The sequence below is a fragment of the Phalacrocorax aristotelis genome, chromosome 1, assembly GCF_949628215.1.
Source record: "Phalacrocorax aristotelis chromosome 1, bGulAri2.1, whole genome shotgun sequence".
Lineage (NCBI taxonomy): Eukaryota > Metazoa > Chordata > Aves > Suliformes > Phalacrocoracidae > Phalacrocorax > Phalacrocorax aristotelis.
Window position 1 is genome coordinate 201943188 of NC_134276.1, and position 25758 is coordinate 201968945.

A 25758-nucleotide genomic window follows, 5' to 3' on the forward strand; every position below is an offset into this window, starting at 1 on the left:
TTTAGGACATCTTTAAATATGGCCTGAAAGGGAAAGAAACCATACCACTTCTGATTCATTACAAGTAAGCATTTTTTTTACTGTCACATATAAGGGTATAAGACTTCCTGGTTTTGCTATTTTTAGTTCTTCATTGTCCTTTGGAGATTTCTAATGACTTTTCACAAGGCATTTGTGTACTTTTAGGTGTGCACGTATAATCAGATCATGCAAGTAATTTTTCTGCAAGACTGGAGAGCGAATGAGTTGGTAATATAAAAAGACTGACACTTGAACAACTGGGAGGTAGACGATTTTAGTTAAACTATTTCAAAAGTTTTTACTTTCTTTTCAGTGCTTACTACCTCCAGCTTTCCACAGTGCTCTGGGAATGCCACTGCCTGCAGGCAGAGGTAGAGCCCAGTGAGCTGCAGCACTAAAAGGTCTGGCATTCCAGGCAAAGGCAGCATCTCACTTTGTCCTGGGCCTGTCACACTGCAACACAGCACACATCCTCATGCACCTGCAGGGAAGGTTCAAGCCTCCTACATCCTGCGTTATCAGGATGACAGGTTTAGGAGTCGCTATCTCTAAACTAAAACTGGGAATGAAAGAGAGCAACACGGGCTGTCTCAACAGGGATGAAAGACCCAGGGGTGTCAGAGGGCAACCACAGTCTGCCTGTGTAAATACCCACATCTGAGCTGGTCTTCCTTTATAGTCACCAGAGAGAAACAGGCACAGCCCATGCGAAAACTCGCTTCATCCTAATGAAGCTGCCTGAAATAGTCCAGCTAAGTCACACTTCATACAGCCCATTTCTCGCTCTTCACTAGAAAGGGAGCTCAGGGTGATGGGCTCATCTATAGATATTTGCACCACAGACATCTAACATTAAGGTAGATGAATCCTTTGATTCCTCCATAACAGGCTTCAGTTCCAACACCTCCTGCCTCTATGTGTATTTTTTCCTGTCTTCAAAAGTATTGTATGACTTACAAGATAAGCTTCCTCAGGAAAAGAACAAACAAAATTGAAAAAAAAAAAAGAGCCATACACTCTTGATACAACAAATACACTTGGACGAAATGAGATGAGATGAAAACCTGTCAATATTTAAAGGCCTTGTAAGTGGACAATTCTGACACAGTTGTGTTAATTTGCAGCTTGTTTGCTGCCGTAGAGTCCAGAAGTGGTCCCTTGCTCCTGTTATTAGCAGTCATTGATTTCTACCATGCTGCAGACATGCAAATTGCTTTGCAATCAAAGAAATTGATCTGTGGAGGGGTGCAAGGTCCAGAAAACCTGTTGACGGCCCTGAAGATTGAGACAACTCAAGTAGGAGTTGAAGCAGACTCCCGGTCATGGCATTCAGAGCTCTCCCAGCAGCCCCCTTCCTCCGGAGGTTTGATCGTAATGAACACTCAGACTGGTATTAATGATCTTTTAAAAGTGTTCGTGCTCTGAATATCCCAGCCAACAACTTCTCTTTAAAGAGGCAGTGACCCAATAGAGCAGAATGGCCTATTTGTACAAGCTTTCTCCTATATTTTAATTTTCTTCCACTGTGTTGGCTTTCGTCTTTGTCCAGAAGGATGTTAGTTAAGGGCTTTGGTGGTTCTCCAGCAGCAATGAACTCTTTTCTCTCTGGATGCTGGGCTGTTGATGAGACTAGTTTGACATGATGGGACTGAAAGCTGAGAGGGTGAACCAAATATGCGGTATGTGATCCAAGCTCTTTAGGAAATAGCAGGTATTCTTAAGAGGAAATGGTCTGTGCTCCTCGGTCCGTTACAGTTGGAAGGAAACTTTACAGGGCTTGGGGATCACAGAAGAGTGAATCAAAACAGATTCAATCAGTAATTTAAAGACAGGCTTGAAAGCTGAAGGAAAAGCCACGATGCCCATGGCTGACCACAAGCATGAAAATTGTGTTCACAGTTGACTGGTGGCACAAAGGTAGGATGGGAATAGATCATTTAGCATAACACTTGGAGCCTGGCAGGATCCAGAACCAAAAATTGCAGCCTGGAAAAAAGAAGTCCAAGGTTAATGGAGTGCTCACACCAGAAGAGCCCTGTGCATGGTGCCAATGGCAGCCGGTGGGGCACGAAGGACCCTTGTCCCCTCCTGCAGAAGGGCCATGTGCTGTGGTGAGGGGGCAAGCAGGCATCACCCTGCTGGGGACAGCGGGGCTCCCAGGCTGTAGGCAAAGACTCAGTAGCACTTTGGGAACAGTGAGCTGCAAAGATTTATTATCTAGCCTGTAAGGCCTATTTTCTGTTATCAGTTTTAATTTGGACAGGGGTTGCATTGCGCTGTTTCACCATATCATCCTGTTCTTTGGGGAGAAGGCTCAGAGAAGCACCTGATTTATCTTCCCTCTAGCACTTATTGCTTTGTGCCTACTGCTGCATCCCCTTCTTTGTCTTAGCTAAAGCCTAATAGGTCCAACCTTCTTGGTCCCTTCACACAGCAGTCCCAAGGTATTGCCAATGAAAACAAATTATATTTTGGTACTTACGTTTTTGAGATCCAGGGGGAGACCTAAGGTACAATAATCTAGAAGATGTGTACTATCAATTTGTGCAGCGACATTAAAATGAGGCACTAGTGACTGGAAGCTGATCCTGGATAAACTTAAGCTAGCACGAAAATAAGGACTTTCATCAGAGTGATTCATCAGTAAAATAGCTGGGTTGGGATGATGGCATATTCTGTGTCTATTGAAGATGAGATGTCCCCTTCCGGAGGGGTGAAATGTTTCAATTTCTTTTCTGGTCTTTAAATCTATGCGGGAATTCTTCTTTAGTGACATTTTTTTGGGGTTTGCATACTTTGGAAATTATTTCATCTAGTTGAAACAGCAATTAGGACAGGGAAGTCTGCAGGGAAGTACTATGATGTGGGTCATGCTAAGGAGAAGACCAGATGGTTGTTAGCTCCCTCCCAGACTTGTAGGTCTGATTTTGAGACTATGCTTTTCTCTGCGTCCACCCTACCTGCACCTCTGTTTGCATTTTAACCTCTGAGTGACCCAAGTAACATCACTACTTCACGGCCTGGGTAAGCTGGAGCTGATACCTTGTGTTGCAGCAGCAGCAAGGGCTTTAGGGAGTGTGTGATGTCTAGAGACACATGCGGATCAGGCAGCTCCTCTTGAAGGCCCAACTGCACGTCCAGATTCCAGAAGACAGGCAACTCTACCTGCCCTGTGTACTGCCAGACTTCAGCAGTGCTGGTCCAGGAGCCATGCAACACCTTGGGCAGAGAGGCAGATCAGAGTGCTGAACTGCAGTGAGTTTGTGCCCCATCTGCTCAGAGGGTACGTGTTTGCCAGCATCCCTGGAAAGCTCACCTGGTATTTGATGTGCTCATGTTGGAGAAGTGGGGAGGGAGACAAGGAAGTGAGCCCACTGAGATGCTAGCTGGGGAGGACACAGCCTGAGCCTGGTGCCCTTCTCTCCCTGCAGTTTGAAGGAAGCTACACGGAGCACACCTGGACTTTAGTTAATACTCAGTTACTCCTGACAGGTTAGACAAACGTCTGCTGGGAATGGCTACAGCAAAGGCACAGCGTTACCACCCTGGTGGCCTCTGGAGGCTCTTTCCAGCCCATTATTTTCACAGCTTTAAGCGCAATGTAATCTGACTGGCTCTTTCACTAAGTCACACGTACCACTAAAACCCTTGCTACTTATGCAGGGACTGGATTGAGCCCATATTGCAGGCATCCCTCTGTCCTTCTCCCCAGTTTGTGAAGATTTTTACCCTCCTGACTGCAAGCACCTTAGTTCAGCTACAAGCCAACACAGCTCAGAACCAGTAGGTGAGCTTAGGTTTGCTCAGTCAGCTCCTGGTCCCACTGATCCCATTCTGGCACAGGCACAGGCTGCTGTGCAAGCAGGGACAAGTGCCTGATGGAGCCCATGTCTGCAGGAGGCAGATTTAGGGTGGAGCAGCGGGGTCTGGTATCACACTCTACCACATCCACTGCATGTGCCAGAGCAGCAGCATTGCCCTTTTCCAGACTGGGGAAAGGATCTGTTCCCAAACTCTCTTCTGTGTTCTGTTTGCTTGGCAGTGTCTCTGGCAGGGAAGGTGCTTTGGAGAAGACACATGGCTGATGCACATTTCCTATGCGCTCCGACAAAGGACGCCTTCTCAAGCTGAAGGACCTGCTCTGTGCAAGCCACAGACAGAAAAGCAGAACAGCAAATAGCTCCACTCACTGTCAGAGGGATCAGAACCAATGTTTGGAAAGCTCTGTCCCTGAGCTGAAAACAGGTATAACATCAGGTGTCAGGATTTCAGAAGGCCATGGCTGTACTTGGGAAGAGTGATGAAGCACCTCTTTTTCATGCAGATTTTTAATTAGCCTTCTGAAAAACACAACACACATCAACCTTCACCTGTTGAGGTTGTCTTAGGCACTGTTATGTGCCTGACATATGTTAAAGAGAAGTGCTTCCTAGCTGTCAGTGAGATTAAACCTGGCTCAGCCCACAAGGCTCAACAAATGAGCCAAGAACCAGCTGTCACCCAAAATATATGGTGATGGCCAAAACCAGTGCAACGAAGTGCGGTGTCTCACCTGAAACCTTTCCACTCCTGGCTGATTCCTGGCTCTCCGGACAGAGCCATGAGCTCTCACACACCCAGCAAGTCACTGGAAATTCAACATGGTTTATTACTACCCTTCTGTTATCTATTACAGGATTTATAACCAAGAGGAAGGCCTATTCTTCTCTGTCAGTAAATCTACGCCATAGAACAGAAGAAAAAGATTGTTTTGACTTGTAATCTGGGTAAACCTGACAAGGAGGGAACAGAAAGGCAAAAGAGCAAAAGGCCATTTCATAGCATTTAAAAAAGAAAAAAGCAACAAAGCTGAAGTAAGGCAGCTGAAATGTTTGAAGTGTTGCTGCTAGAGCAGTTCCCTCTCTTAGTTTTTTTCCAAAGTCACTTTCTAAATAACTATCACCTCCATATACCATGTCATAAAAACTTGGCCACTAGTTTGCAGGTGTTCAGGATCTACAAAAAAAAATAATGTAGTGCATCTGACATTCAGTCTCAAAACAGTTAAAAATAACCTGTCTCGCTCTAGGGATTCAGGATTCCCAGTGAAACCTGATGAACAAGGCAGTAAGGTGCAACTGCCCCCAACATATCCACTGCATCTCATCTCCATCACCTGGGTGTTCAAGGACTTACACTGTTCAACACCTGTGCACCCCAGACTTGCTGTCTTGAGATGTTTTTCACCCCAATTAAAACTCCAAATCATGATACTACATGTAAATTTTGTCATACATGGTGGAAAAAGTAATCCCAGCTTTCTATGGCGTTCACTGGATGAAATGCACAGTTTTAGTACAGCAGAGAACACAGGCATGAGAGTTGAATCTGGGCTTTGAAGCCAGCAAGCTAGTCCCACTACAGTGCTCAGGTTACCCAGTGCTTAGTGTACACCCTATGACAGGGACTGCAAGAACCTGACAGTCACCAGAAGTCCTTGGTCTGCAGGTGTGACATACAGATATAGGGACACACGGACTCACTCAGCTTTCCCAGCTGCAGGTGAAGAGATGTTAATCACTGGAGAGTGCTCCAGAAAGCCATGACATTGTTATTTCAAAGCCATCCCCAGCCCAGGCCTCATGCATAACATGGTGTCAGAGCTGCATTCGGTGGGCTCAGCTCCCCCCTGAAGAGCTGGCCAGGGGAGAGAGGTCCCATAAGTGTAACCCATTAGGGTTTCTTGTATTTGGCTGATGTACATCGAGCAATCTCCATGTACTATCCTGTCCAGTGCCCCTCCTGCTTCCTTAGTCACCGTCAAGCAAACAGATTTTCTCAAGAGCACAGAAGAGAGTCTGGGAGCAGATCCATTCCCCAGTCTGGAAAAGGGGGATGCTGCAGCTATGGCACGTGCAGGGGATGCGGTTGTGTTGTACCAAACCCCACTGCTCCACCCCAAATCTGCCTCCTGCAGCAGGAGGGCAAGGCACCAGAAGTGCTGTGGCACAGATGGGACCTCAGCTGCTCTGGCTGTCACACAGCCTACACAGGTGAGAAACCTGTATGAGCAGCCATAGTCTCCATATAGATATCCACCTCCACAAGCACTGATGACCACTGGGAAGAGGGAGACACTGAGAAACATCCCAGTTATTTCTACGACGGCAATCCAGGGGCCACTGTCAGTGGGACCACATCATTGTGCTGAAGCAAATACTCTCCTGCCATAGCTGCTCTGCTTTTTCTAAAGCAGTGTGCCCTGTGTACCCAGCAGGGAACAAAGTTGAGTGCACCAGAAGATTCCTTCTGAGGACATATATCAGGCCACTCCTATCCTGGTGCTCATGTCCCAGGGTCCTTTGCCTCAAGATCATGTTTTCATAGAGGTTTTTATGTTGGAAGGGTCCCCTGGACAAGAGCTGGCCCAATCTCCTTCTCGTTACATCAAGTTTCTCAGGGTCATATCCAATTGAGTTGTGAATGTTTCCAAAAGACATGTTGACTGTTTAAAGAAGATCATCTCTCCTCTAGGCAAAACATGTAGGGTTTGAGTTGACCTGGAGGGTGGATCCTGATTTAGACATTTGTGGTCAGCATAGTCCTGATCTAGGGCTGAGCTCTGAGTCATGTCAGCAACACCAGTACTGCTCTGTACTGCCAACTCACTTCCCCATGCAGCCTGGGAGCTTCTGAAGTCATCCAGATTGTTTCCTCTGGTTGAAATAATTTTAACCCACCTGACCAGCCCTGGAAAGGGTGATCCTGCCTCAGACCAAGGTTTTTTTACTGTGGACGAAGAGATAAAGGAAACAGAAATCAAGAGATGGCAGAGCTGTCAGTTGAAATAGGGCATAATGGCAAGACAAAGCACAAGAGGAACGCATACAAGCAGTGAAGGCAACATGAACAACAGTGGAGGAAGAGGACACTCAAAGAACATTTATTTTCTTTTAACAACTGTTTTAGTAGTGATGGAAGTTGTATAGACAAGATAAACTTCTTTCATACAGATGCCTCTTGCAGAGTCACCTGGACCAGTGTTTGTCCTTGTACCTCCAAATGGAAGGTGTGCCTCCCCACACCCGGGAGACATGTTCCACGAAGGCATAGCCCTAAGTGGAAGTGGCAGCGGTGCTTCCTCCAGTGCTTCAAAGAGGGTGAAGTGGAAACTTCAAGGCACGAAGAGCAGCCACAGACACATAAGAGATGTGATCATCAGTAACGTCTTCACAGCCATGCACCATGCCTGAGACCTGCTCTACCTTAGCATTGACCTGCCCACAGCAGGGATTCTCCTGTTGCTCTTTTATCCCAAAAAGAGAGGTCAGCAGGAAGCAGGCTGTGAAGTACGGTGCTCCCCTTTCTGCTCCCATCTTCTCTGAAGAAGAGCCTGTGTAGCATGGGGGCCTCAGTGCAACCTGGAGGAGGCAACTGCATGTTCAAGTTTAAAAGCAGATGCTTTGCAACCTCTGTGAGTGAAAAATCAAACAGAGCAAACTAAATAGATTATACTAATTAGGAGATGCAATATCCAGAGAAGAACAAGACAGTATTTCCTTTGGGGAACACTAGCTGTTGCCCAGGTGAACAAGAAAGTTTTCCCAACTGATCTGCCCTGGCTAACGTCCTTGCAGATATACTTTGGAATAAATTAAGTGAAGTTATTGGCTTGAGTGTGCATAGGCTCAGTTATCCTACACCCTCCAAGGCTTTTCCTATTTAAGCTCAGTCATTAAAAGAACAAACAAAAAATACACTTAGTAATTGAAAGGAAAAATAATGCTCTTTTCCCAGCGCTTGGAAACACGGGACGCTGTCTTGCGTTCAGCTAGGAGAGAGCTAAGCCTTGTCGTGGAACTGTAGTTGTAGGAGGTTTTGTTCTGCATCCCTCTGGCCAGGAGGCTGCCGTGGCTGCCTTTAAATTCATCACTGTCCAAAGTGATTCATGGCATTGCTGGTGCAGACCAGGATTCAGCCCCTAAGTCTTGGGCCTCTTGGTGCTGCAATCGCTGACAGCCGCATCAGGACAGCAACTGCTGGTGCCAGTAACGTCTGCCACCGCTTGTGCATTTTAAAAATGGAACAGCAGGACACGGAAGCGGGGAAGGGATGGGAACCAGAGCTCAGAAATGAAACAGCACTATTAAGAACAGGGCGAAGTGCTTGCTGGCACATCCAAGCCTATTTAACACTTCTGGGTGAAAGGCAATGCAGTGTGCTGCAAGCGGAAAAATACTACTGAGATCTTTGGTTCATAAGGTTTAGTGCTTCTCCCTGGTGTGGTGGAAAGCCCACTGCACTTGCCACAAGCAAACACTATGGTAAGGGACAAATCAGCGGTGGGGGTCTCTTGTCTGACTGAACTCCAAATGCTGCCACCTGAACTCTTCCAAATATTGCAAAACCAGACTCAGTCCTGACAAATCATCCCTGTGGGTGAAAAGCAGAAGGATGTCTCTGCCAGCAGTCCCTTTGCAGGGCTGAAAAGATGTTGAGCTCTCCTTTCCACTCTCCTGCTGCCCAAACCACTGGGCTACCAGCCCAGGGGAGGCTCTGACGCCTGCCCACAGCAGCTGTCCGGCAGTGCGAGGCTCATCCAGGCTTGCTCTGGGTGCATGGGGATGCTTCCTCTCTGCGGCACTGGAGACCTGTCCTCAGCCTGAGCCACTTGGCCCCAGCCCCCTTGCCCTCCTGTGAACTGCTGTTTACAGAAACAGTTTCCCCTTTGGCCTCTGTTTTCCCTTGTGTAGAGTCTTCCCAATTAGTGACAGGTTTTTGGCTACTTACTAAATGAGTCCTTTGCTTATACATTAAAATATTCTTCAGCCTGTTCATTTGGCATCCAAGTGTTTAATCAGTGATTGCACTTAAGGGTAGTCTGTATTTTTATTATCTATTTAAGCAGATGAAAGAAGGCTCTTTTCTCTTTTTAAAATTATTCTTAATTAAGAAAATGCCTAGACTTGTTGCACAAGAGGAGCGTGGCCTTGTAGCTCCTAGGCAGGAGCAAGCAATGCTGCTGGGGGAAATGTCTTGTACACAATCTTCCTTTCACATCTGGTTATAAAAGATAAGTGGCACTGACATGATCAATGTGATAAACACCAACTGCTGACTTACTGAACCCTCTGCCAACCTTGGACAACTGAAAATGCACTTAGAGCAGCTTATCCCCATTTATTTCTGTAGATAAATATATAAACTAATATATGTAATTAACACATGGAGGCTTCTTTTCTTTGAGGCTAGCGTTGATTTCAGCAAAGCATGAGTATGCTGAAAGAGAGAAACAATCAAAATATAAAATATATCATTAATTGAAATTTTAAATCCCCTTGAACAGTCTTCTGCTCTTCCCAAGCCATCTGCTTCTCAGCTGGGTGCCTCCTGCCTTTGCAGCAGGATCACAGCCCTGGCCAGACACTAGGCACCAGGACAAGGATTCAATTTTACAGCACCTTCCCCACCACTGGTTTTAGGTCAGCAACAACTCATGTTTTCTGCCTCTAATATTCTCCTCACAGCTTTCCATGGCATTGCTCTTCCTTTTGGGAATGGGGGCTGTGCTCAATTCCTTTCCCTGTTGCTGCAAAGAATTAGACAACAATTCCTCCACAGGTTCCCCTCTTGGCTGAGGGAGCCCCCCTTAGCTGCTTGCTCTCCTGCAGGCTGGGGTTGCTGGGCGATGGCATCGCTGGCAAAGGCCTCTATGACGTCCGGTGTCACCAGCACTGTGATGCCCATTGGCCACTGCAGTGGCGGGCTGCACCACTGTCCTTGTGCTGTGCTTGTTCCTCTATCTATCTAATCTATCTGTCTATCTATCTATCTATCTATCTATCTATCTATCTATCTATCTATCTATCTATCTATCTAATCTCCCACGTCCCTGCCACAGTGCCCGCTGCCACCACCTTCTGACCACACACCCACCTGGCTGCCAGCCCACCGCTGCACTGGCAGCTGCTCCCACCCGACACCTGTCTGCTGGCTATGGGGCTGCCTTCCTATCTGGGAAAGAAGTGATGGGAGTATACAGGTCCCTTTGGAGGTGTGACTGTGTTTGCAAGTTCCCTTTGCCCTCCTTTAAGCCCAAGACAGATGCTCATGCGCACAGAAGTGCTAGCTCCTCTGCTCTGTCCTGCTTCTTCCGCTAGAGCCCATGACAACAGCTGAAACCCTCGGAGACAATCTTGTCTTGCATTGGAGCCAGCACTTGACTTGAGAAGGGATTTTCATCAGCTTTACAGAGCACTATTATGCCATTACTTCAAGTGCCAAGTGCTTCTATTGAATTTAAACCCTGGAGACTTCCTTGGAGAGGATCCTTGCAGGCCATGGCCCTCTGTGCAATCACTCCTGGACCCTCCAGTGGCAATCGGCTGTCAGTCAAGGCTCCAGGCAGAGACTCCTGTCACAGGCAGTTCCATTGGTTCAGTTTTGAGATAGAGATTTGAGGCACCTGGAATTACCATTCCTGCACTGTTCAAGCCCAGGGCTGCCCCTGGGTCTGTGAATAATCCAAAGAAGCTGCTGATCCCCCCCAAACACTGCAGAGACCAGCGTAGGCTTCGGTCTCCCTTCAGCCTAGTGTGCTTGTCACACTTGTGTTTCCAGGCTTGGGAGAAGAACCGAGAAAAATCCTGCTGGCCAAGAGTTTTCTCAAGAGGTGGGTTTGACCTGCCCCGGGACCATCACTGCCCCAGACCCTGCACTGGCAGCCCCAGAGCTTTCCACTGTTTCCCATGGCACAGTGCAGGTCCAGGGCACCATAAATCCCATCCAGACACATGCAAACCAGTTTCTCTTCCTCCCTATAAATGGCTATTAGTAAAATTGATATTGTCTGCCTATCCTGGGCACATCCAGGAGCCTTCACCTTCAGTCCTCCAGTAAGACACAGCATGTGCTGAGCCTTGCTTGTCCTGGACATCATGCAGAGGGATAGACCACCAGGGCAAAGCACATTGGTGGGACCCTTCTGCTCAGAGGGTCCGCTGTAAAATATTTAATATCAGGCATTTAAATGAGGCTGTGCTATGTGTCACCCGGGGATGCTGTGCCAGGTGGCACTCAGGGATTAGCTGAGGTTCATGGGGAGCCTGAGTCACCCATGTATATTTGTCTCATTACTCACCTCAGAGAGCATCCCCATGTGGGCTTACAGGGGATCAGGGCAGTGGCAGCTTTGGCTGAATGTCAGGATCCCAAAGGTCTCATCATGTACGTGGAGTTGTCCAGGCAAGGAGTAGCCCCGTGAGGGTACAAGCCAGGAGGAAAGGTTCCCTCAGATGTACATGTAGCATCTTGAACTCACTGCCTTTTTGCACAGACCTTTGAAACAAAGTTGGCCAAGCCCACCTGTTTTAATAAGAAAAGAACAAATATCAAAACAGTGACCCTACAACAATGTGAAAATTACTGGTGGAGAAGAGAAGAAAATGTTATGGTCTTTTTTTTTAAACTAGGATTTGGTTTTCTCCCAGGACTATCGACATGTGGTGTTGGGTCTGTCAATTAGCTGCACAGCGGTGGTGGCACTGAAGTTGGGGCCTTCTGTTCCAAACCCTTTTCAAGGCAGAAATGCAAGTCAGCCCTGTCCTTGCCACCTACCTGGGGCCATTGCGGATGCTCCTGCCTCAGAGCCACCAAAACCCGGCTCTGCAGAGAGCTGCATCCCAGGGAAGCCTGCACTGAGGAGAGACTTCCAGGTGCAATCCCACTGAAGGTGGCTCAGCAGAAGACAATTTCCCAAGGTTGTCAGTACTCTATGAAGCTTCTTGTTTGGAAGCACCTAGTTGGCTAATCCCTTCATTTTGTGGTGTTTTGGTTTTTTTTTTTTCCTGAGTTTCTCTGTGAGGGCAAATGCCAGTCCCAGTGGTTTCTGACAGCAGGCAAGACTTACCTTGTTGAGTCCTACCGATTTCCTATCTTCGATCCTTGTGAAATTTGCCTCCCATCCATTGGCGTGGCAGAATGGTGAGCTATTCTTTCTTCTCCTCTTGTCGCCTCCCACTGGAAGCTGGGAAAATGGTAATTTCCTTGGGAAAAAAAGTGATTTTCCAAAGACCATTGAGACCCTGATTCTGCCTTCATTTTATTCAGGTTTTGCTTGAGTTTAACTGAAGGTTTGTCAGAAGCTACGCAGGTGTAAATCAGAAATAGCTCCATGCCTGACTCATTCAATACTCCACCGCATCTCATCCCATTCAGCTGCTTCAGCACAGACCTTGTTCCTGGGAAGCAGACCTAGGGCCCAGGGTGCTGGGAGGTCAGAGACCGCTCTCAGAAGGGGCTATAAAACCAAAATCTGGGAGGTCAGTACTGGTGCCCCCATCTCCTGGGCTATCTGCACCCATTGACAGAGCACGACCTGCCCATCCCCCGGCCGGTGGGGCTCTCCCAGCCGCCTGGCCCGTAAGTCTTCAGATGTTGGCTTTGCTTGCCTCTGCCAGATGGAAATAATGGAGGAAACAAATGTTTTCCCAAAAATAGTGCCTCCCTTTGTGGCTTTGAACAGCCATGTGTCACTCGCACTCCTGCTGAGTCTGGCGTTAGGTACAGCTGGCCGCTCCGGGTAAGGAGGGCTATTACTTCTTCCCAGAACAGATTGTCCATACAATGGACAGACTTTGTATGCAATGACTAAATCTCTATTTAAAAAAAAACCAAACCAATGAGAGGAGCTATTGAACCAACAGGCTGGGCCGGGATGGAGGCAGCATGAGGCTGCACCAGCCTGATGGGAGTCCAGGTGGGGGTCCCCACCAGCCCCACTCCCCTCACCTAGAGCCCACCAAAACCCTGCTGGTGCATGTGTACATGGGGCAACCACTGTGCACCGAGGGGTGGCCATCACATTGATGTCCCCATGCTCCAGCCCTGGGCATGGGAGAAGGTGCTGGACAAGCTGAGAGGGTGGAGGGATGGAAACCACGGCAGAAGGAGGGAAGGGAGCAGAGGAAGGTGCCACTGCTCTGGGTGTCCACTGAAGCTCTGATTTGAGGTTAAACACAGCACACGAAAGTAAAACAAACAGGTGGGAGAGTTTGCAAAGCAGGCAGAGGCTTTTCACTCCTCCTTCACTCCTGTGAGACCTGTCTGGGGAGAGCAGGCATGGGGATGAGCTGGTGACGAAGGCAGAGAAGAACATTCCCCCAGCCCCTGCGCTCCAGCTCCTAATGAAATTCATGCAAATTTTAGAAAGCGATTGAGATGACTGGAGCTTCCTTTGCCTGTCACTGGCTTATTTCTAACAGAAGCCGTAATGAGATGCCTAGAGGACAGGATCATTTAGTTTTCTTTACAGTAATCGCAATTTAGATGCTCCATAATACAATAAGAGCGAGAAGGGAATGGCAACCAGAACAGCTTGCTGGCTTGTTAGGCCTGACGAGCTGCAACACAGAGGCCAGGCAGGCAGGCCCTGCCATGTTGGGAATACCGCTCTGGCTTCCTATCTTGCAATAAAACTGCCCGTTGATGTCCCCACCAGCCAAGCACACCGACCAGAGGCACAACTGCCCTGCATACCTTGGTGCCCCAGCCACCCCGCAGAACCTCTCGTGGTACACAGAAGCCCAGCACATAGCAAAAGACAGCAGCTTCCAGAGGCAAAATAATATATTTCAGCTCCTAGCAATGCAGCCAGGCCTCTCTGAGGACACTTGGTCTCCTGAGTGTGTGCCCAGTGTGGCCTGAGCATCCCGCAGCACTGAAGCCAGAATGCAAAGACATGTCTGCCCTTGGAAAGTCCTGGCTTGCCTTGCAGATTACTGCCTTCAAGCTGGGAAATTTTACCTACAAACCAAGAATACAGAGCTTAGTGCTTATATATTTCATCCATAGACTTACCTGCAGCTATCTGTGAAACAAATAAAACTCCTCCCGCACTGTGCTGACTTGTGAGCATTCATTTGGCTCCCTTTACATCCGGGCAGGGCTGATGTTCATCAGCTGGGCAGCAGCTGCAGCTAATGTGTGTATAACATATAGCGCAGAGCTCAGCCAAGCTGCACCCTTATCTACTCCTGCTCTGAAAAGAAGAAAGTCCCCTTTACTGATTAAAAGACCAGGAAAAGGCCTGACCCTTCCTCTCCCTGAGCAGCTGCTGGTGCTGTTAGCGCAGGATGACCCTGCTATTTTGCCTTTTCCTTGTTGCCTCCAGCCCCGCAAGAAGTAAATCAGCTCAGGCACCAACACTGCTGCCAACTGCTCCTGGCAGGACTGCGTTCAACTGGTTTCACCTTCCCCTAACCCTCACATGTTTATATCTTCAGCAAAAAAGCAGGTTCAGTACCATTTGTCTCTGCCTTTGTTTTCTCCAGCAGTAACTTCTATTTCTGTAGATGATGGAAAACTAAAGGACCATCACCAAGGATATCCTAAACTCATGCTCATGACCACTTGCTGTCTCCCGGGGCTCCAAGTGTCAGTGTAAATTCAGCAACATCCCTTGCCATGTGCCAGCCACTCAGGAGCTGCATAGGGCTGAGAAGCAGCTCTACCTCCTTCCTGTTGAAGCCTGCGCCTCTCACAGCATCCCGCTCTGCCAGTCTCCATCTCCTAAAAATCTGGTTTATAATTTTGTGGAGTGATCTGGGAGCCTCAGCCAGTTGTGAAGCACAGCAGGAGCCAGGCTGCTTAGATCTATCAGCATCCGTGCGTGAAGGAAGAAGCATGTCCATCGAGGAGATATCCCATGCTGGGAGATGTCCTGGGGGCAGGACAGCAGGCAAAGAGGCCCGAGCCCCGGCAGGAGCAGCCATGGCCCCAGTAGCTCTGCAGTAGGTGGCTGAGGGGCTCTTGGCTGGTATGTCAGCTCTGCCAGAGGCATTGCGAAGGGAGAGTCTACTCTCTAAAGATAGCAAAATCACAACCCTTTTTTTTTTTACTGTGGCTCCTTCAGCAGCTTTTTCAATTGCCATTCATATCGCCGTCCCGCATCACCCCATCAGCTCTCCTCCATCTCTCAGCTGCCAGACACATTTAAGGTGCCTGCCAGGCTCCTGGCAGCGATCTCTTTCCTTCCCTCAATCCCTCCTGTGCTGCCCATAGCCCAGCAATGCCACGGAGGAGAGCTGGGCTCATGGCCCGTGGTCCCCATTGCTGTCCCTAGAGATGGGGCAAATGATGCCACAGGGCCATTTCTCCAAGACGTCTGATGTCTTGGGTGCAGTGAAGTTGGCACAGGTTTTGCACATCACTGCGATGGAGTACTGCAAGTTAGCACGTTGTCCTGGGGTCCTTTCCTGTGTCCACAGTGGATACTAATTAATTGATTTAAAAAAATGTATATTAGACTTGTAGTCTTACACTAATTAGGCCTGCTGCTATGATTCTTCACTGTAAAACTGGACTTAAAAATGGGGCTGCCCCTCCCGGAGAGGCAGGTGGTGTATGGTCCCTCAGCAGCCCTCATTGCCTGCACCACCCCAGCACAGGCCAGGGCAGCGGCACGGCCACCCACCTCCAGCCTCTGCGAAGCCCTGGGTTTCCAGCCTTCATCCACCCACGCTTCTGGAGAAATAAACTTTCCATTACCTTTTCCCTCGCTCTATTTTCTCCCTTTACAAACCTAGACTACTACCTCATTCTCTGGTGATCACAGCTAGTCACTCTCATTTAGCTTCCACCCACAATACAAAAGCACGCCCTAAGTGCCATATTTAGCACCCTGGTGTGCTCACTGGTGATGGTGGATATTTTCCCATTGCTTCCCAAAGATTTCTTGATTTCATTGATGTTCCTGCTGCTCCAGGATGGCTGCACAGGGCACTTCTCCATGACAAAATGGTCCTAAATGGTTGGCTTTTACCTTATTTGCCGCGATGTTCATGTGAGTATCCTCAGACCTGAGCACTGTCCTGCCCTTCCCGAAGCAGAGCTAGAGGTGTGTGTGCTACCCGGGGCGCCGGCTGTAGATCCCCGCTGGCATGGGATGCCCGTGGCACGTGCACAGGGAGGGAAATTCTGTTCTTAAATTTCCATCCAGCTTCTGGGACATGACTTGGCGGCTCTGCCAAACGCAGCATTGTGCTGGCTGGGTGTCATTTAGCACCTCGTTGACTATCCCTGCCTGGGCTGCACATGACATTGCAAACACTGCCATCACTGCGGGGAGCCACACCAGGCAAGCGCTGGAGAGCAGCTCCTGCCCATGCCCTTGAACCCGTACAGCACTTCTGTGGCACCAAGAGTTCAACATTCATTTCATGTGGTTTCTTTCTATCAGTCCCAGACAGCTGATGTGAAGGGGTGTCTGCGTAAATGCCCACGCAGAGCTGGGGGGAAGGAGTTCGCCTCCGTGGAACGGGCTTGGGGATGGAAGAGAAGGCAGGAAAGGGAAGGAGAGGAAGGGAGCACCTGCCCACAAAGTACAGCAATATTTCAAATATCGTCTTTTTCCTATTTCAGCCTAACAGGTTTTAAATAAAGCATAATTTCAGCTGTTTTTGCCATTGTTAAAAAGAGTTTTTTGAAGTCTGGTACTGCCTTGCAATGACAGGTAATAGACAGATCTATTGATAATGACACAGTGCATGCATGAACAAGCATTTAAAATCTTTCTGGGCTGTGAAATACCTAACAGTGCCAGAAAAAAACCCACCCCACTAATACTGTGGGTGTGTGCTAAAACGTGTAGTTCTTTTCTTGCTAATTCTTCCAGGGTAGTGGGAAATGTTGCAGTGCAGCTGACAGCATCTCTCAAGTAATGAAATGCTGCGATTCAATGGTTTTTCACACTCGCAATGGCATCACCTTCTTCCCATTTGTATTCCTCCAAGAGGCTTAGCAAGATGAGAAAACCTACTTCAGAAGCAATTTCAGCATGTCTGCAATTGACTCGTGTATTTGGGGTTTTTTTTTTTAAGGCTTTATCTGCTGTAACACCTCTTCTTATGCTGGAGGGAATTTAGCAAGGGGTAAATAGCTAATTTCATTAGCAGATGTAATTTCTCCATAGTGTGAGTTCTTCTGATTAAATCACACAATAAAATGCTAAAAAGGAGTCTCATTCTAAGCTTTTTGAAGGGCTACCAAAGTGACATTTGCAGAGGAGATTTGTATAGGTCTAAGCTAGAGAAAGGTGATAAGTTTTGAGGAGGTCTAGGTAGGACAAAATGAGGATGACTCAGGTTTAAAACCAGTGGGGTTTCTTTTATCAAATACTTGTCATGGTTGCAACAAAAGAGTTTATGCAACTACAACTGGAGGAGCAAACCATTAGCGCAATGGGAGGTCAGTGGGGGGGAGCATTATTATCTGACAGCTTGCATTGTAAAACTATTTTCCCTCCACACCAAGGAGGCATTTATCTCTGAATTTTTACACGATGAACATGCAAAGCACAGATTTAAGGGCATCTGATAATGTTAATCTAATTATAGTTCTACTCCAATATCCCTTAAATGCTTCTTCAGTTCTTGTATCAAGAGACAGAATTCTCTATGAGTGAAATAGCGATATGAGGAAAATGCCAGTTCTTGTTACTGAAGAAGCTGAGTGTTTCAGTATAGCCTGGTGCTATGAATCCTGAGGATCTAGCAGCATATTCTATGTCCCTCCCTTTAAAGGAATTGTAGGGAATATTTCTGTTGATTTTTTTTTTGTTTGTTTATCAGCCCACATGCTTAAAATGTGAGTTCTATCTCCCAAGCTATTGTGCATCTGTCACGGTAACACATGTGATGTTTGGTTATTAAATGACAGGTAACGATAGCTGACCGAGCATATCAAGCCAAGGTGCCGTGATTGTAGGCTTGACTGTACATAATTATCAATGGGAATTGCAGGCCAGGGACATCAAGAGCTAAGGTACGCAGAGGTTTTGGTGCCCAGTTTGCAATGCCAGTGACCTGGCTTCCAGGAGTACCCAGCACCATGTTGTAGGTCATGCTGGACACAGAGATCTTTCTGGCTCCATTGCTTCGAGCTAATTTCTGAGACTCCTTGAACTCTCTGGTCTTCCCTGAACATGTGCTTTCACATCCAGCTGGAAGCACTGACGACAGCAGCAAGCTGGCCATGCTGCTTGCCCTCTCTGCTGCCTCTCCGTGAGCCTCCATGAGAAGTCTGGTGGAGGGGGGTTGTCTTGTGTTGCAGGTGAGAAAAATGTGCCATTGGGGAATTAAAGAACATGATGTCAGCTCTTTCATAAACTCATTTCTGTTGGAAACAAGCCAGATCTACTGCTGTTCCAACACCTCATCACAGTTATGCTTAGAAACCTCAGATGTGCAGACAGGGACTCCCATCTTCCCATCCTCTTGTACCAACTTGCTTGGCATGTCTTGCTCCTCACCTGATGTTCACGATCCTGGTGCAACCACCACAAGACTTTTCCCTCTTTGTAGCCTTTGGTCACACAGAGAGTCCATCAAGTGGAATTCTTCTGCAAGCCTCTCTCTTCACCAGCCTGTTGAGTCCATCGCTTTGAAAACTGGTGACTGGAAGTAGACACGTGTTTCAGATGAAATCTCACCAGAGCCCTCCTCAGCCTTCCCAATGCCTTCCTACCCACCTACCCACTCCAGTCCTCCTCTCCCAATGTATTATCCTTGCCTCTATCTTAATTAGGTCACTTACATTTGCAGGACTGACAAATGGGGCTTTGGAAGGGTGTTTAATTATTTAATGTATTATTTCCCTGCTCAGAGGAAGGCCACACAACTAGGCCATCCCTAGTGGCTGTCCAGCCTGTTCTGAACAATTTCTGAGACAAAGATGATGTAATTTCCCCAAGATGCACTAGAATGGGCCTCCAGTTAGTTAGGGTGATTTGTCTATCAGCCCCTATAAGCCTTCCTTGCTGCCAAACATGATAACATCACCTGTCATTGCTGACCTTTGAGAATAGCTCATTATAGCACCCCCTTGCACAGACACACAGATAGCACGCTCCCTCTGGTCTTTTGCATACAAAACATACCCAAGTGCTTTAATTTCTTCCTCACAGGTTAAAAACCATCTGCTTTTTTTCTCGCCTGGACTCTTTCAAAATTGTCTGCATCATACTCAGAGTGTGGCCCCACAGTCCAGACATGGTGCCAAGCTAAGGCTTCAGCATGGCTTAGCCTGGAGCAATGATTAAAACCCTCCCCATACAAATATGCCCGCTGTTAACATCTTCCAGGGTGATCTTTGCTTTTTATGCAGCAGTATCACAATTTGATTCGTATTTGGTTTGGAGCCCAGCTGTAATATGCAGATTATTAAGTCCAGAACTGCTGCTTATCCAGGTATTTTTCATTTTCATTTCATTTGTGCTTATTTATTTCCCTCCTGAAAGCAGTATTCTCCACTTTTTTTTCTTCACAGCAGTTTATCTCACTGATTCCTGACCTTCCCTCCAATTAATCAAAACCATTTTTGAATTCTAATCAGGCCTCCCAGCCTGCAACCCTGGCGAGCTGATACATTCGTTGGTTTTAGAAATGTAGCCTTTAATCCCTTTGTTAATTGCATTAATGACAATATTTGCCAGAAACAGCCAAGGGACACTCCTTCTGGGTTCTCCTCCTTTCCTCCAGGTTTGTTATTTTCTATCCCCTCCTGCTCACAGAAAGCAATCAATGAAAGCTGCACGCTCGTTCCTGTACTTTTGGGGGCTTTCTGCCAGTGCCACTGCAAGTATTTAATGACTGTGAGGGGATTATTCACTCCCTTCTCCGCAGTGAAGTTCCGCAGTCTGCAGTACTCCTGTGCTCATGGGAACTAGCCAATTCACTTCCCCCTGAATTCCCTGTGGCTGGTGATTGCGTCCTGATGACCCGCTCAGTTGAAGACACGGTGTTCAGTGCTAATCACTTTGCACATACAGTCAATTGCTTTGATTTCATGATCAGCCTGAAGCAAACCAAACTACATAACAGCCTGTGGCATGGGGACGCACAGGCCACCCAGTTATTACGACAATCACGTTCCACTTGAGGCTGGGCAGAATTTTTGCTCCCTGGGGAACAGACCAATGCAGAAGTGATGGAATTGCTCAGTGCACAGCCACAGCCTGCTGTGGCTTGCTAAGGCTGTCCCACCACCCGTGGCACACGTGATGTGGCATTAGGAACCACACTGCACGCTGGCAGGTCAGGTATCTCACAGCAGTTGTACACCTTCTGTAGCCTGGAATATCTACAAGAACGCTCAGTCACTTCAGTGCCTTTGAATGTTTACAAAATCAAACCATCAAATAAGAATCCCAGTTATGAAATTTATTATTGTCAAATGTTCAGCTGTAGACACTCAGAAATGTAGCACTTTATACCCTTTGTTTAGAAGGCCAACTTGAAACTACAAGTCATCTACAGTCACCCGCACTCTAATGGCAATGAACGTAAACGCACAATGCTGGCTTGAAATAAAACATGAAATAATATGGTATCAATTCAGTGGCAAAAAAGCAATAATCCATCATAAAGTGCTGAAGAAAATTTGTACTATTGCCAAAAAGCATTTTGAAGGAAAGAACGAATGTATTTCATATGAAAAATGTGAGCAGTATGAAACAACTACCTAATAACATGAACGGACATCGTCAGTCCTTCCTGAAAATATTTCTGCCGCAATGGCATCAACCTGCTCCCCTGCACGCATTCACGTCAGCGGGGCTTGTCCTGATCTCACGCAGTGACCCCAGCTGTGGTAGTTCACTGTGGTCATCAAAAAGAGTTAGAGACAACCTCTGGCAGAGAGACCAACCCACGGAAACCTTCCCTGACCATTTTCCCAGTTTGTTCCAATGGCCCTCGGCGACCTATCAGTCCTCGGTGACTTTTTCCAGTTGACCCACCTGTTATTTGAAGACTCAAAACTGGACCTGGTAGCCAGAAACCACTTCAACCCTGTAGTAGTTTTTTGTTACTTTTGTTACCTGCTTGCCCTGATTGAATTTGCTCCTCTTTCAAGTGTTTTTCTTATTCATGAAAGTAATTTCAAGTTTTAATCCCATTTTTTTGGAAGTGATTAAATGATCTCCAGTTGATATAATCCACTAATTTAATAATCATCTTTTATATAGTGCGTCATCAATGGAAGTGACTGAATAATACCAAAAGCAAGACAGGTCCCTATGGAACAGTATTTTTTCCAGCTTGATGATGAAAGACTGACAGCATTTTTCTGACTGACAGCCTGACCAGGTTTGTAGTATTTCATAACACTTCAAATGAGGCCGTTACCTCCTGCTTTGCTTTTAAAATGTCACGTTAAAGCAGCTGTTTCTCTCTTTTATCCTGAAGCTCATGACACTGCTTTTCAAGAAAATTATTTCAGAAGTGTGATTATTAACAGATTTTTACTGGTAGATGTAAACCTAGCTCTAGATTTTTATTTTTAATTGACTACTTAATTCAATGATTATCCCTCTTCTGTGAAGCCTGAAGGAAAAAGACGTTGAACATTTCGGTTTCCCCTAGATTTACTATTTCCTTTTCTTTTGTTAAATAACGGACTCAACATTCCTTCCCTTTCTAATATGGGTTTTACTAGGCTTTAGCAGTAATAATTTATTTTGTGTTTTTCTGTCCGTTTTCACATGTATCTGTGCTTTTACATTTATTCACAGCAACATATGCCCCATTTCTATTCTTGTTGATTTTTCTGTTTAAAGAACTCCTGAAACAGTCATAATAGCCTCTTACTATGCTCCCTGGTTTCCCACTGCATTGGCATAATTTGTCATTATGTATCCTTTTATTAGTTCTCAAAGATGATAATCATTTATCATTCTGATTGTTTCTGCCATTCTATAAAGTATCCTGGAGTGAATTTCATCTGTCCCTACTTAGATGTGAATTTCCAGCTTTTAAAAAATGTGTCTTTTCGAAGAATACCTGCTCCCCTGAACCCTGTTCCTCTCCCTCAGATGCCTTCCTGGGGAACCACACTTCACAAACCTTTCTGAGTGTAGAAGTGAGCTGATTTGAAGTCCATGTAAATTCTATTGTACAGGTTGCCACCTTTGCCTAAAATTACAAAATTCTATTTTGTAACTAAGATCAAACCAGTTTCTTCTTCCAGATTAACTCACTAGTCAGAATCAAACCTAAAATAGTTCCCCTCAAATTACACCCTCCATGAGACAGTGCCCTTCCTCCTTTGTGGGGACATCTGTACAGTTTGCATGCTGCCATAGCATTTTCTGCATGTATTACAAAGAAAGCATCTGTTCCAAGATGGACACCAATGGAAGAGAGCTTCCATCGAGGCCAACAGTCTCCCTTTCAGGGCAACTCATCTGTCACCTAACGTCACATTTCACCTTTCTGAAAATTAAATACTCTCTGCTACTCTTCAGTCATAGAAAATTATCAAGTTTTGGTAGCAGTTAGCATTTCTTGGGAAGGAATACAAATTTTCCGTTCCATTATCCTTAAGAATAAAGCCAGAAGTAAAAATGGCTGCATACAATATTCTGGAGAAATTCTAGTTCTGACCATTACTCTCATCTCTAATACTGGAATGACTGAGGCTACTTTGTGAGTCTACATAATGATTCTCATACACACTACAGAATCAAGATGTCAAACACAAAGGGAATCTCTCAAGTCTGGATAAAGTCTCTTCTTCCCACTAGAATACTTAGTCCACTGATCACACCTATTTCTTTCCATTAAATATGTTAGATTTAGAATCCAATACTAAACAGAAGAAAAAATAGCAGTGCAGCATAGAATAGGCTGGTACTTAGGCTGGATAGAAAAAATAATTTTTATTAAATAATACCTATCTTTAAAAGTTCCTTCACTTGTTAAATGAGTTGTTAAATTAGTTTTGAGACTGATCTTTGTATTAATAAAAGGTGCTGGTTAAATAAGAGCTGATAAATTACTCTAAGCCGAATAAAAGCAGTTTGTAGTTTTGGGCTTAGAATGAAGAGCTGCTAAAATACACGGGCTACTGGGAACCAATACAGATGTCAACATAAAGATTTGTCTAACCAAATGAAACAAGAGAAATAATAATATTAATTCGGTTATTTCTAAAGTGCCAACACTGTAAGTATGAAAAATAAATAGAGAAGATGGAAGGAGAACACCACCACCATTCAGTAGATTTAAACTTACTCTTTATGATGCACTTCCATCAAAATTTGTAGTTGCCAGGTATCAAATTTCATTCATGCAACATCAATCCACTAAGAAATACATACTTTGGTGAGAAAATTAAAGTCCATATTTATGTAAAAACTATTTTGAAATAAAAATAAAACAAGATTTATTTTTACCAAAAAAAATACCTTTTTTTTTTTTTTACTAACGGAATAATTATCTGGAAAAAGTAATTTCCCACATGAGATAGTTAAAGGAAGTTAAATATATTTAAAAATGGAAGATTCTGCATTTACATAGTTATATGCCATTAACAGTGAAGATATGCTTTCTGGCAAAAAACTTCTCATGCTTAAAAAACGCACCGTAGTTTTATACTGTACATTACAACATACAGTAGTAAGAAACAGAAGTAGTAAACAGGTTATATGCAAAGAAAGAAAGTTACATTACAAGACAGTTACAACTGTGACACAAAAAATTAAAACGTCCAGTTTTAACAGTATTTGAAGGCAATTCACAATCATTTCACGAGTTTTGTGAAATTTAAGGCCATTAGTTCTAAATAAAATGTATCTGACACAAACTCACAAAACCGTGTATTCTGTAAAAACTGTACATGCAAAACCATTTTATAATTATATATGAACAGGCATATAATAAATTTTTGGGTAGTTCCGTACACGAAATTGTGCACAAAGCAACATGGTTGTGCAATTTTTAAACCAGTTAATTAACATTATCATTCATGCACCCTGAATGGAAATGTGATTAAATGACAAATATTAAACCCAAATATTAAGAGCCAGCATCCCTTTGAATGGGCAATCTAGACAAAAAAAAGTTAAAATTTTAAATTAAGTTTAAAATGGTCCATTATAAAACATCTGCTGCAATCACTTCAAAGGCTTTTCTGATGCAAAATTTCCAGTGCTTTAAGGAATGCATGACAAGATTTAATGAGCTCAGTGAGTCAACTATAATACTGTGATAGTTCTGATTTGAGGTAATTTTCTTTAATTACTTATAGCAAGTAACTCTTCTAATTTGCTTCAGTAACTAGCTTAAAAAACTGTAAACTTAGATAAACTTAGAAATTGGAGAATCTCTAAAAAAATACACATACCTCCCCCTCAAAGTTTGGAGTTAGTCATAAGTCATATGCAATTGTGTTATTCACATTTTAGGAGTTTATTCTCAAACTGTGAGATGAATGGATTGCCGGGCACTGATTGAAGCAATTCAGGTATTGGAAAACACATGTAGATTTGTCCTTTTCGTAGCTTTCAGCTGTATTTGTCCGGACAAACATTCAAAGAGATATTGCTTCTCTTGTTATCTTGTGACAAACTATTGCAAGCTAGAAGACATGAGTCAATATTCCAAACTTTTATTCTTAAGAATAGTTATAAAAGTACTGAAATTTAAAAATAGTAACATGTAAACATTGATACAGAGTAATAGCATTCCTATACATTTATATACACACAGTAGTCAGAGAGGACAATAACTTCTGAGTTGAAATCCTGACTTGTGCTTTCCCCTCCAATAAATACAGGAAAAAAGTAGGGTTTTTTTGGTCAAAAAAAAAAAAAAAAGACTCAGAGAGAACATCAATATTTTGCTCCTAGCATTTAAAAGCTTTCCAGTTGCTCATACAACCACAGGAGAGTTTTGGTATGCGAAGAGAATTTTTCCAGCTCCAAAAAGTTATCAGAAGCTACTGCTGCATCCAGAGACTCTTGGCTTGTGATAAACGCTAAGAACTTTGGAGCAGTCATATCTGAGTCTGCAACACATGAATCGGGGGTGTATAGGGCGGTGGTGCAGGTGATGGCTTTATTCCTCTGACTCTCATGTAGGACAGAAACTGCTCTGGGATCTCAGCTAAAACATCTTTAGCAAGTCTTGCCATGCTTAACACGTGGTTTCCACTTCTGTCAATGTAATCGCGGAATGGCACAAACTACAAAACAAGAGAGACGTGCACACAGGTCATTATGCAGACACAGAATACATCTTACAACATAAAAATAAAGTTTTATCTAGGAAGTTAGAGGACATGAATATGCTACCTTACTCATTTTATATATACACATACATATTTTGTATTTTATATTATATATTTTATATATACACATCATATTTTTTAAAAAACTGAGATACATCTTCTAATAGAAACAGTGTCCTGCTTTCTCTTGGGTAAAGTTCTTCACATACGCCATGGCTAGCTCAGACTGCTAATTACGTGTTTCATTGATATATATGGTTTATCTCTCAACCCTTTTCATACAATAAGATAATTCTGCCTCAGAAAGCTCCTCTTAGCTTTCCTGCTTGTAGGGCTCTCCTACCAGACTGCTTCTGCTCTAGCAGCTTGTGAAGAGGATTTTTGCTATCTGAAGTGAGCAAAACAGAAAGGATGACTTGATACGCTTGACTGTTTTGCATTATACCTAGTAGAACTAAGAACCACCTGAACACATCTTATATGATACTAACAAATGCACAAAGAATCTAAGCAAAAAGGACTGGATTCAAAAAAGAACTTGTTACGTGATATCCAGATCTGCAATACCTGAAAATTTAGCTACCTAGCTCTGGCTTGGATTTCTTAATCATTAATGAGATGCTTGTGCTACTGGTATAGAAAAAAGAAACAGCCTAGGCTTCTTGATTTTTATTCACATCAGGGAGCATGCAG

The 25758-nt window shown here is 45.0% G+C and overlaps 1 protein-coding gene across 4 annotated transcripts in view; it reads right to left on the reverse strand.

The window, feature by feature from the left end:
* Positions 1 to 23054: 23054 nt before the first annotated feature.
* The window catches only part of CPNE8 (copine 8), a 115069-nt gene continuing 112365 nt past the window's right edge, over positions 23055 to 25758 (reverse strand). For 3 of the 4 annotated variants that reach the window (XM_075081324.1, XM_075081321.1, XM_075081323.1), the window contains one exon: positions 23055 to 25020. In XM_075081324.1, coding sequence (XP_074937425.1) covers positions 24832 to 25020 — 189 coding nt within the window. In that variant the 3' untranslated portion in view covers positions 23055 to 24831. The remainder of the gene's footprint in view (positions 25021 to 25758) is intronic. The other variant, XM_075081322.1, reaches the window with a different exon arrangement.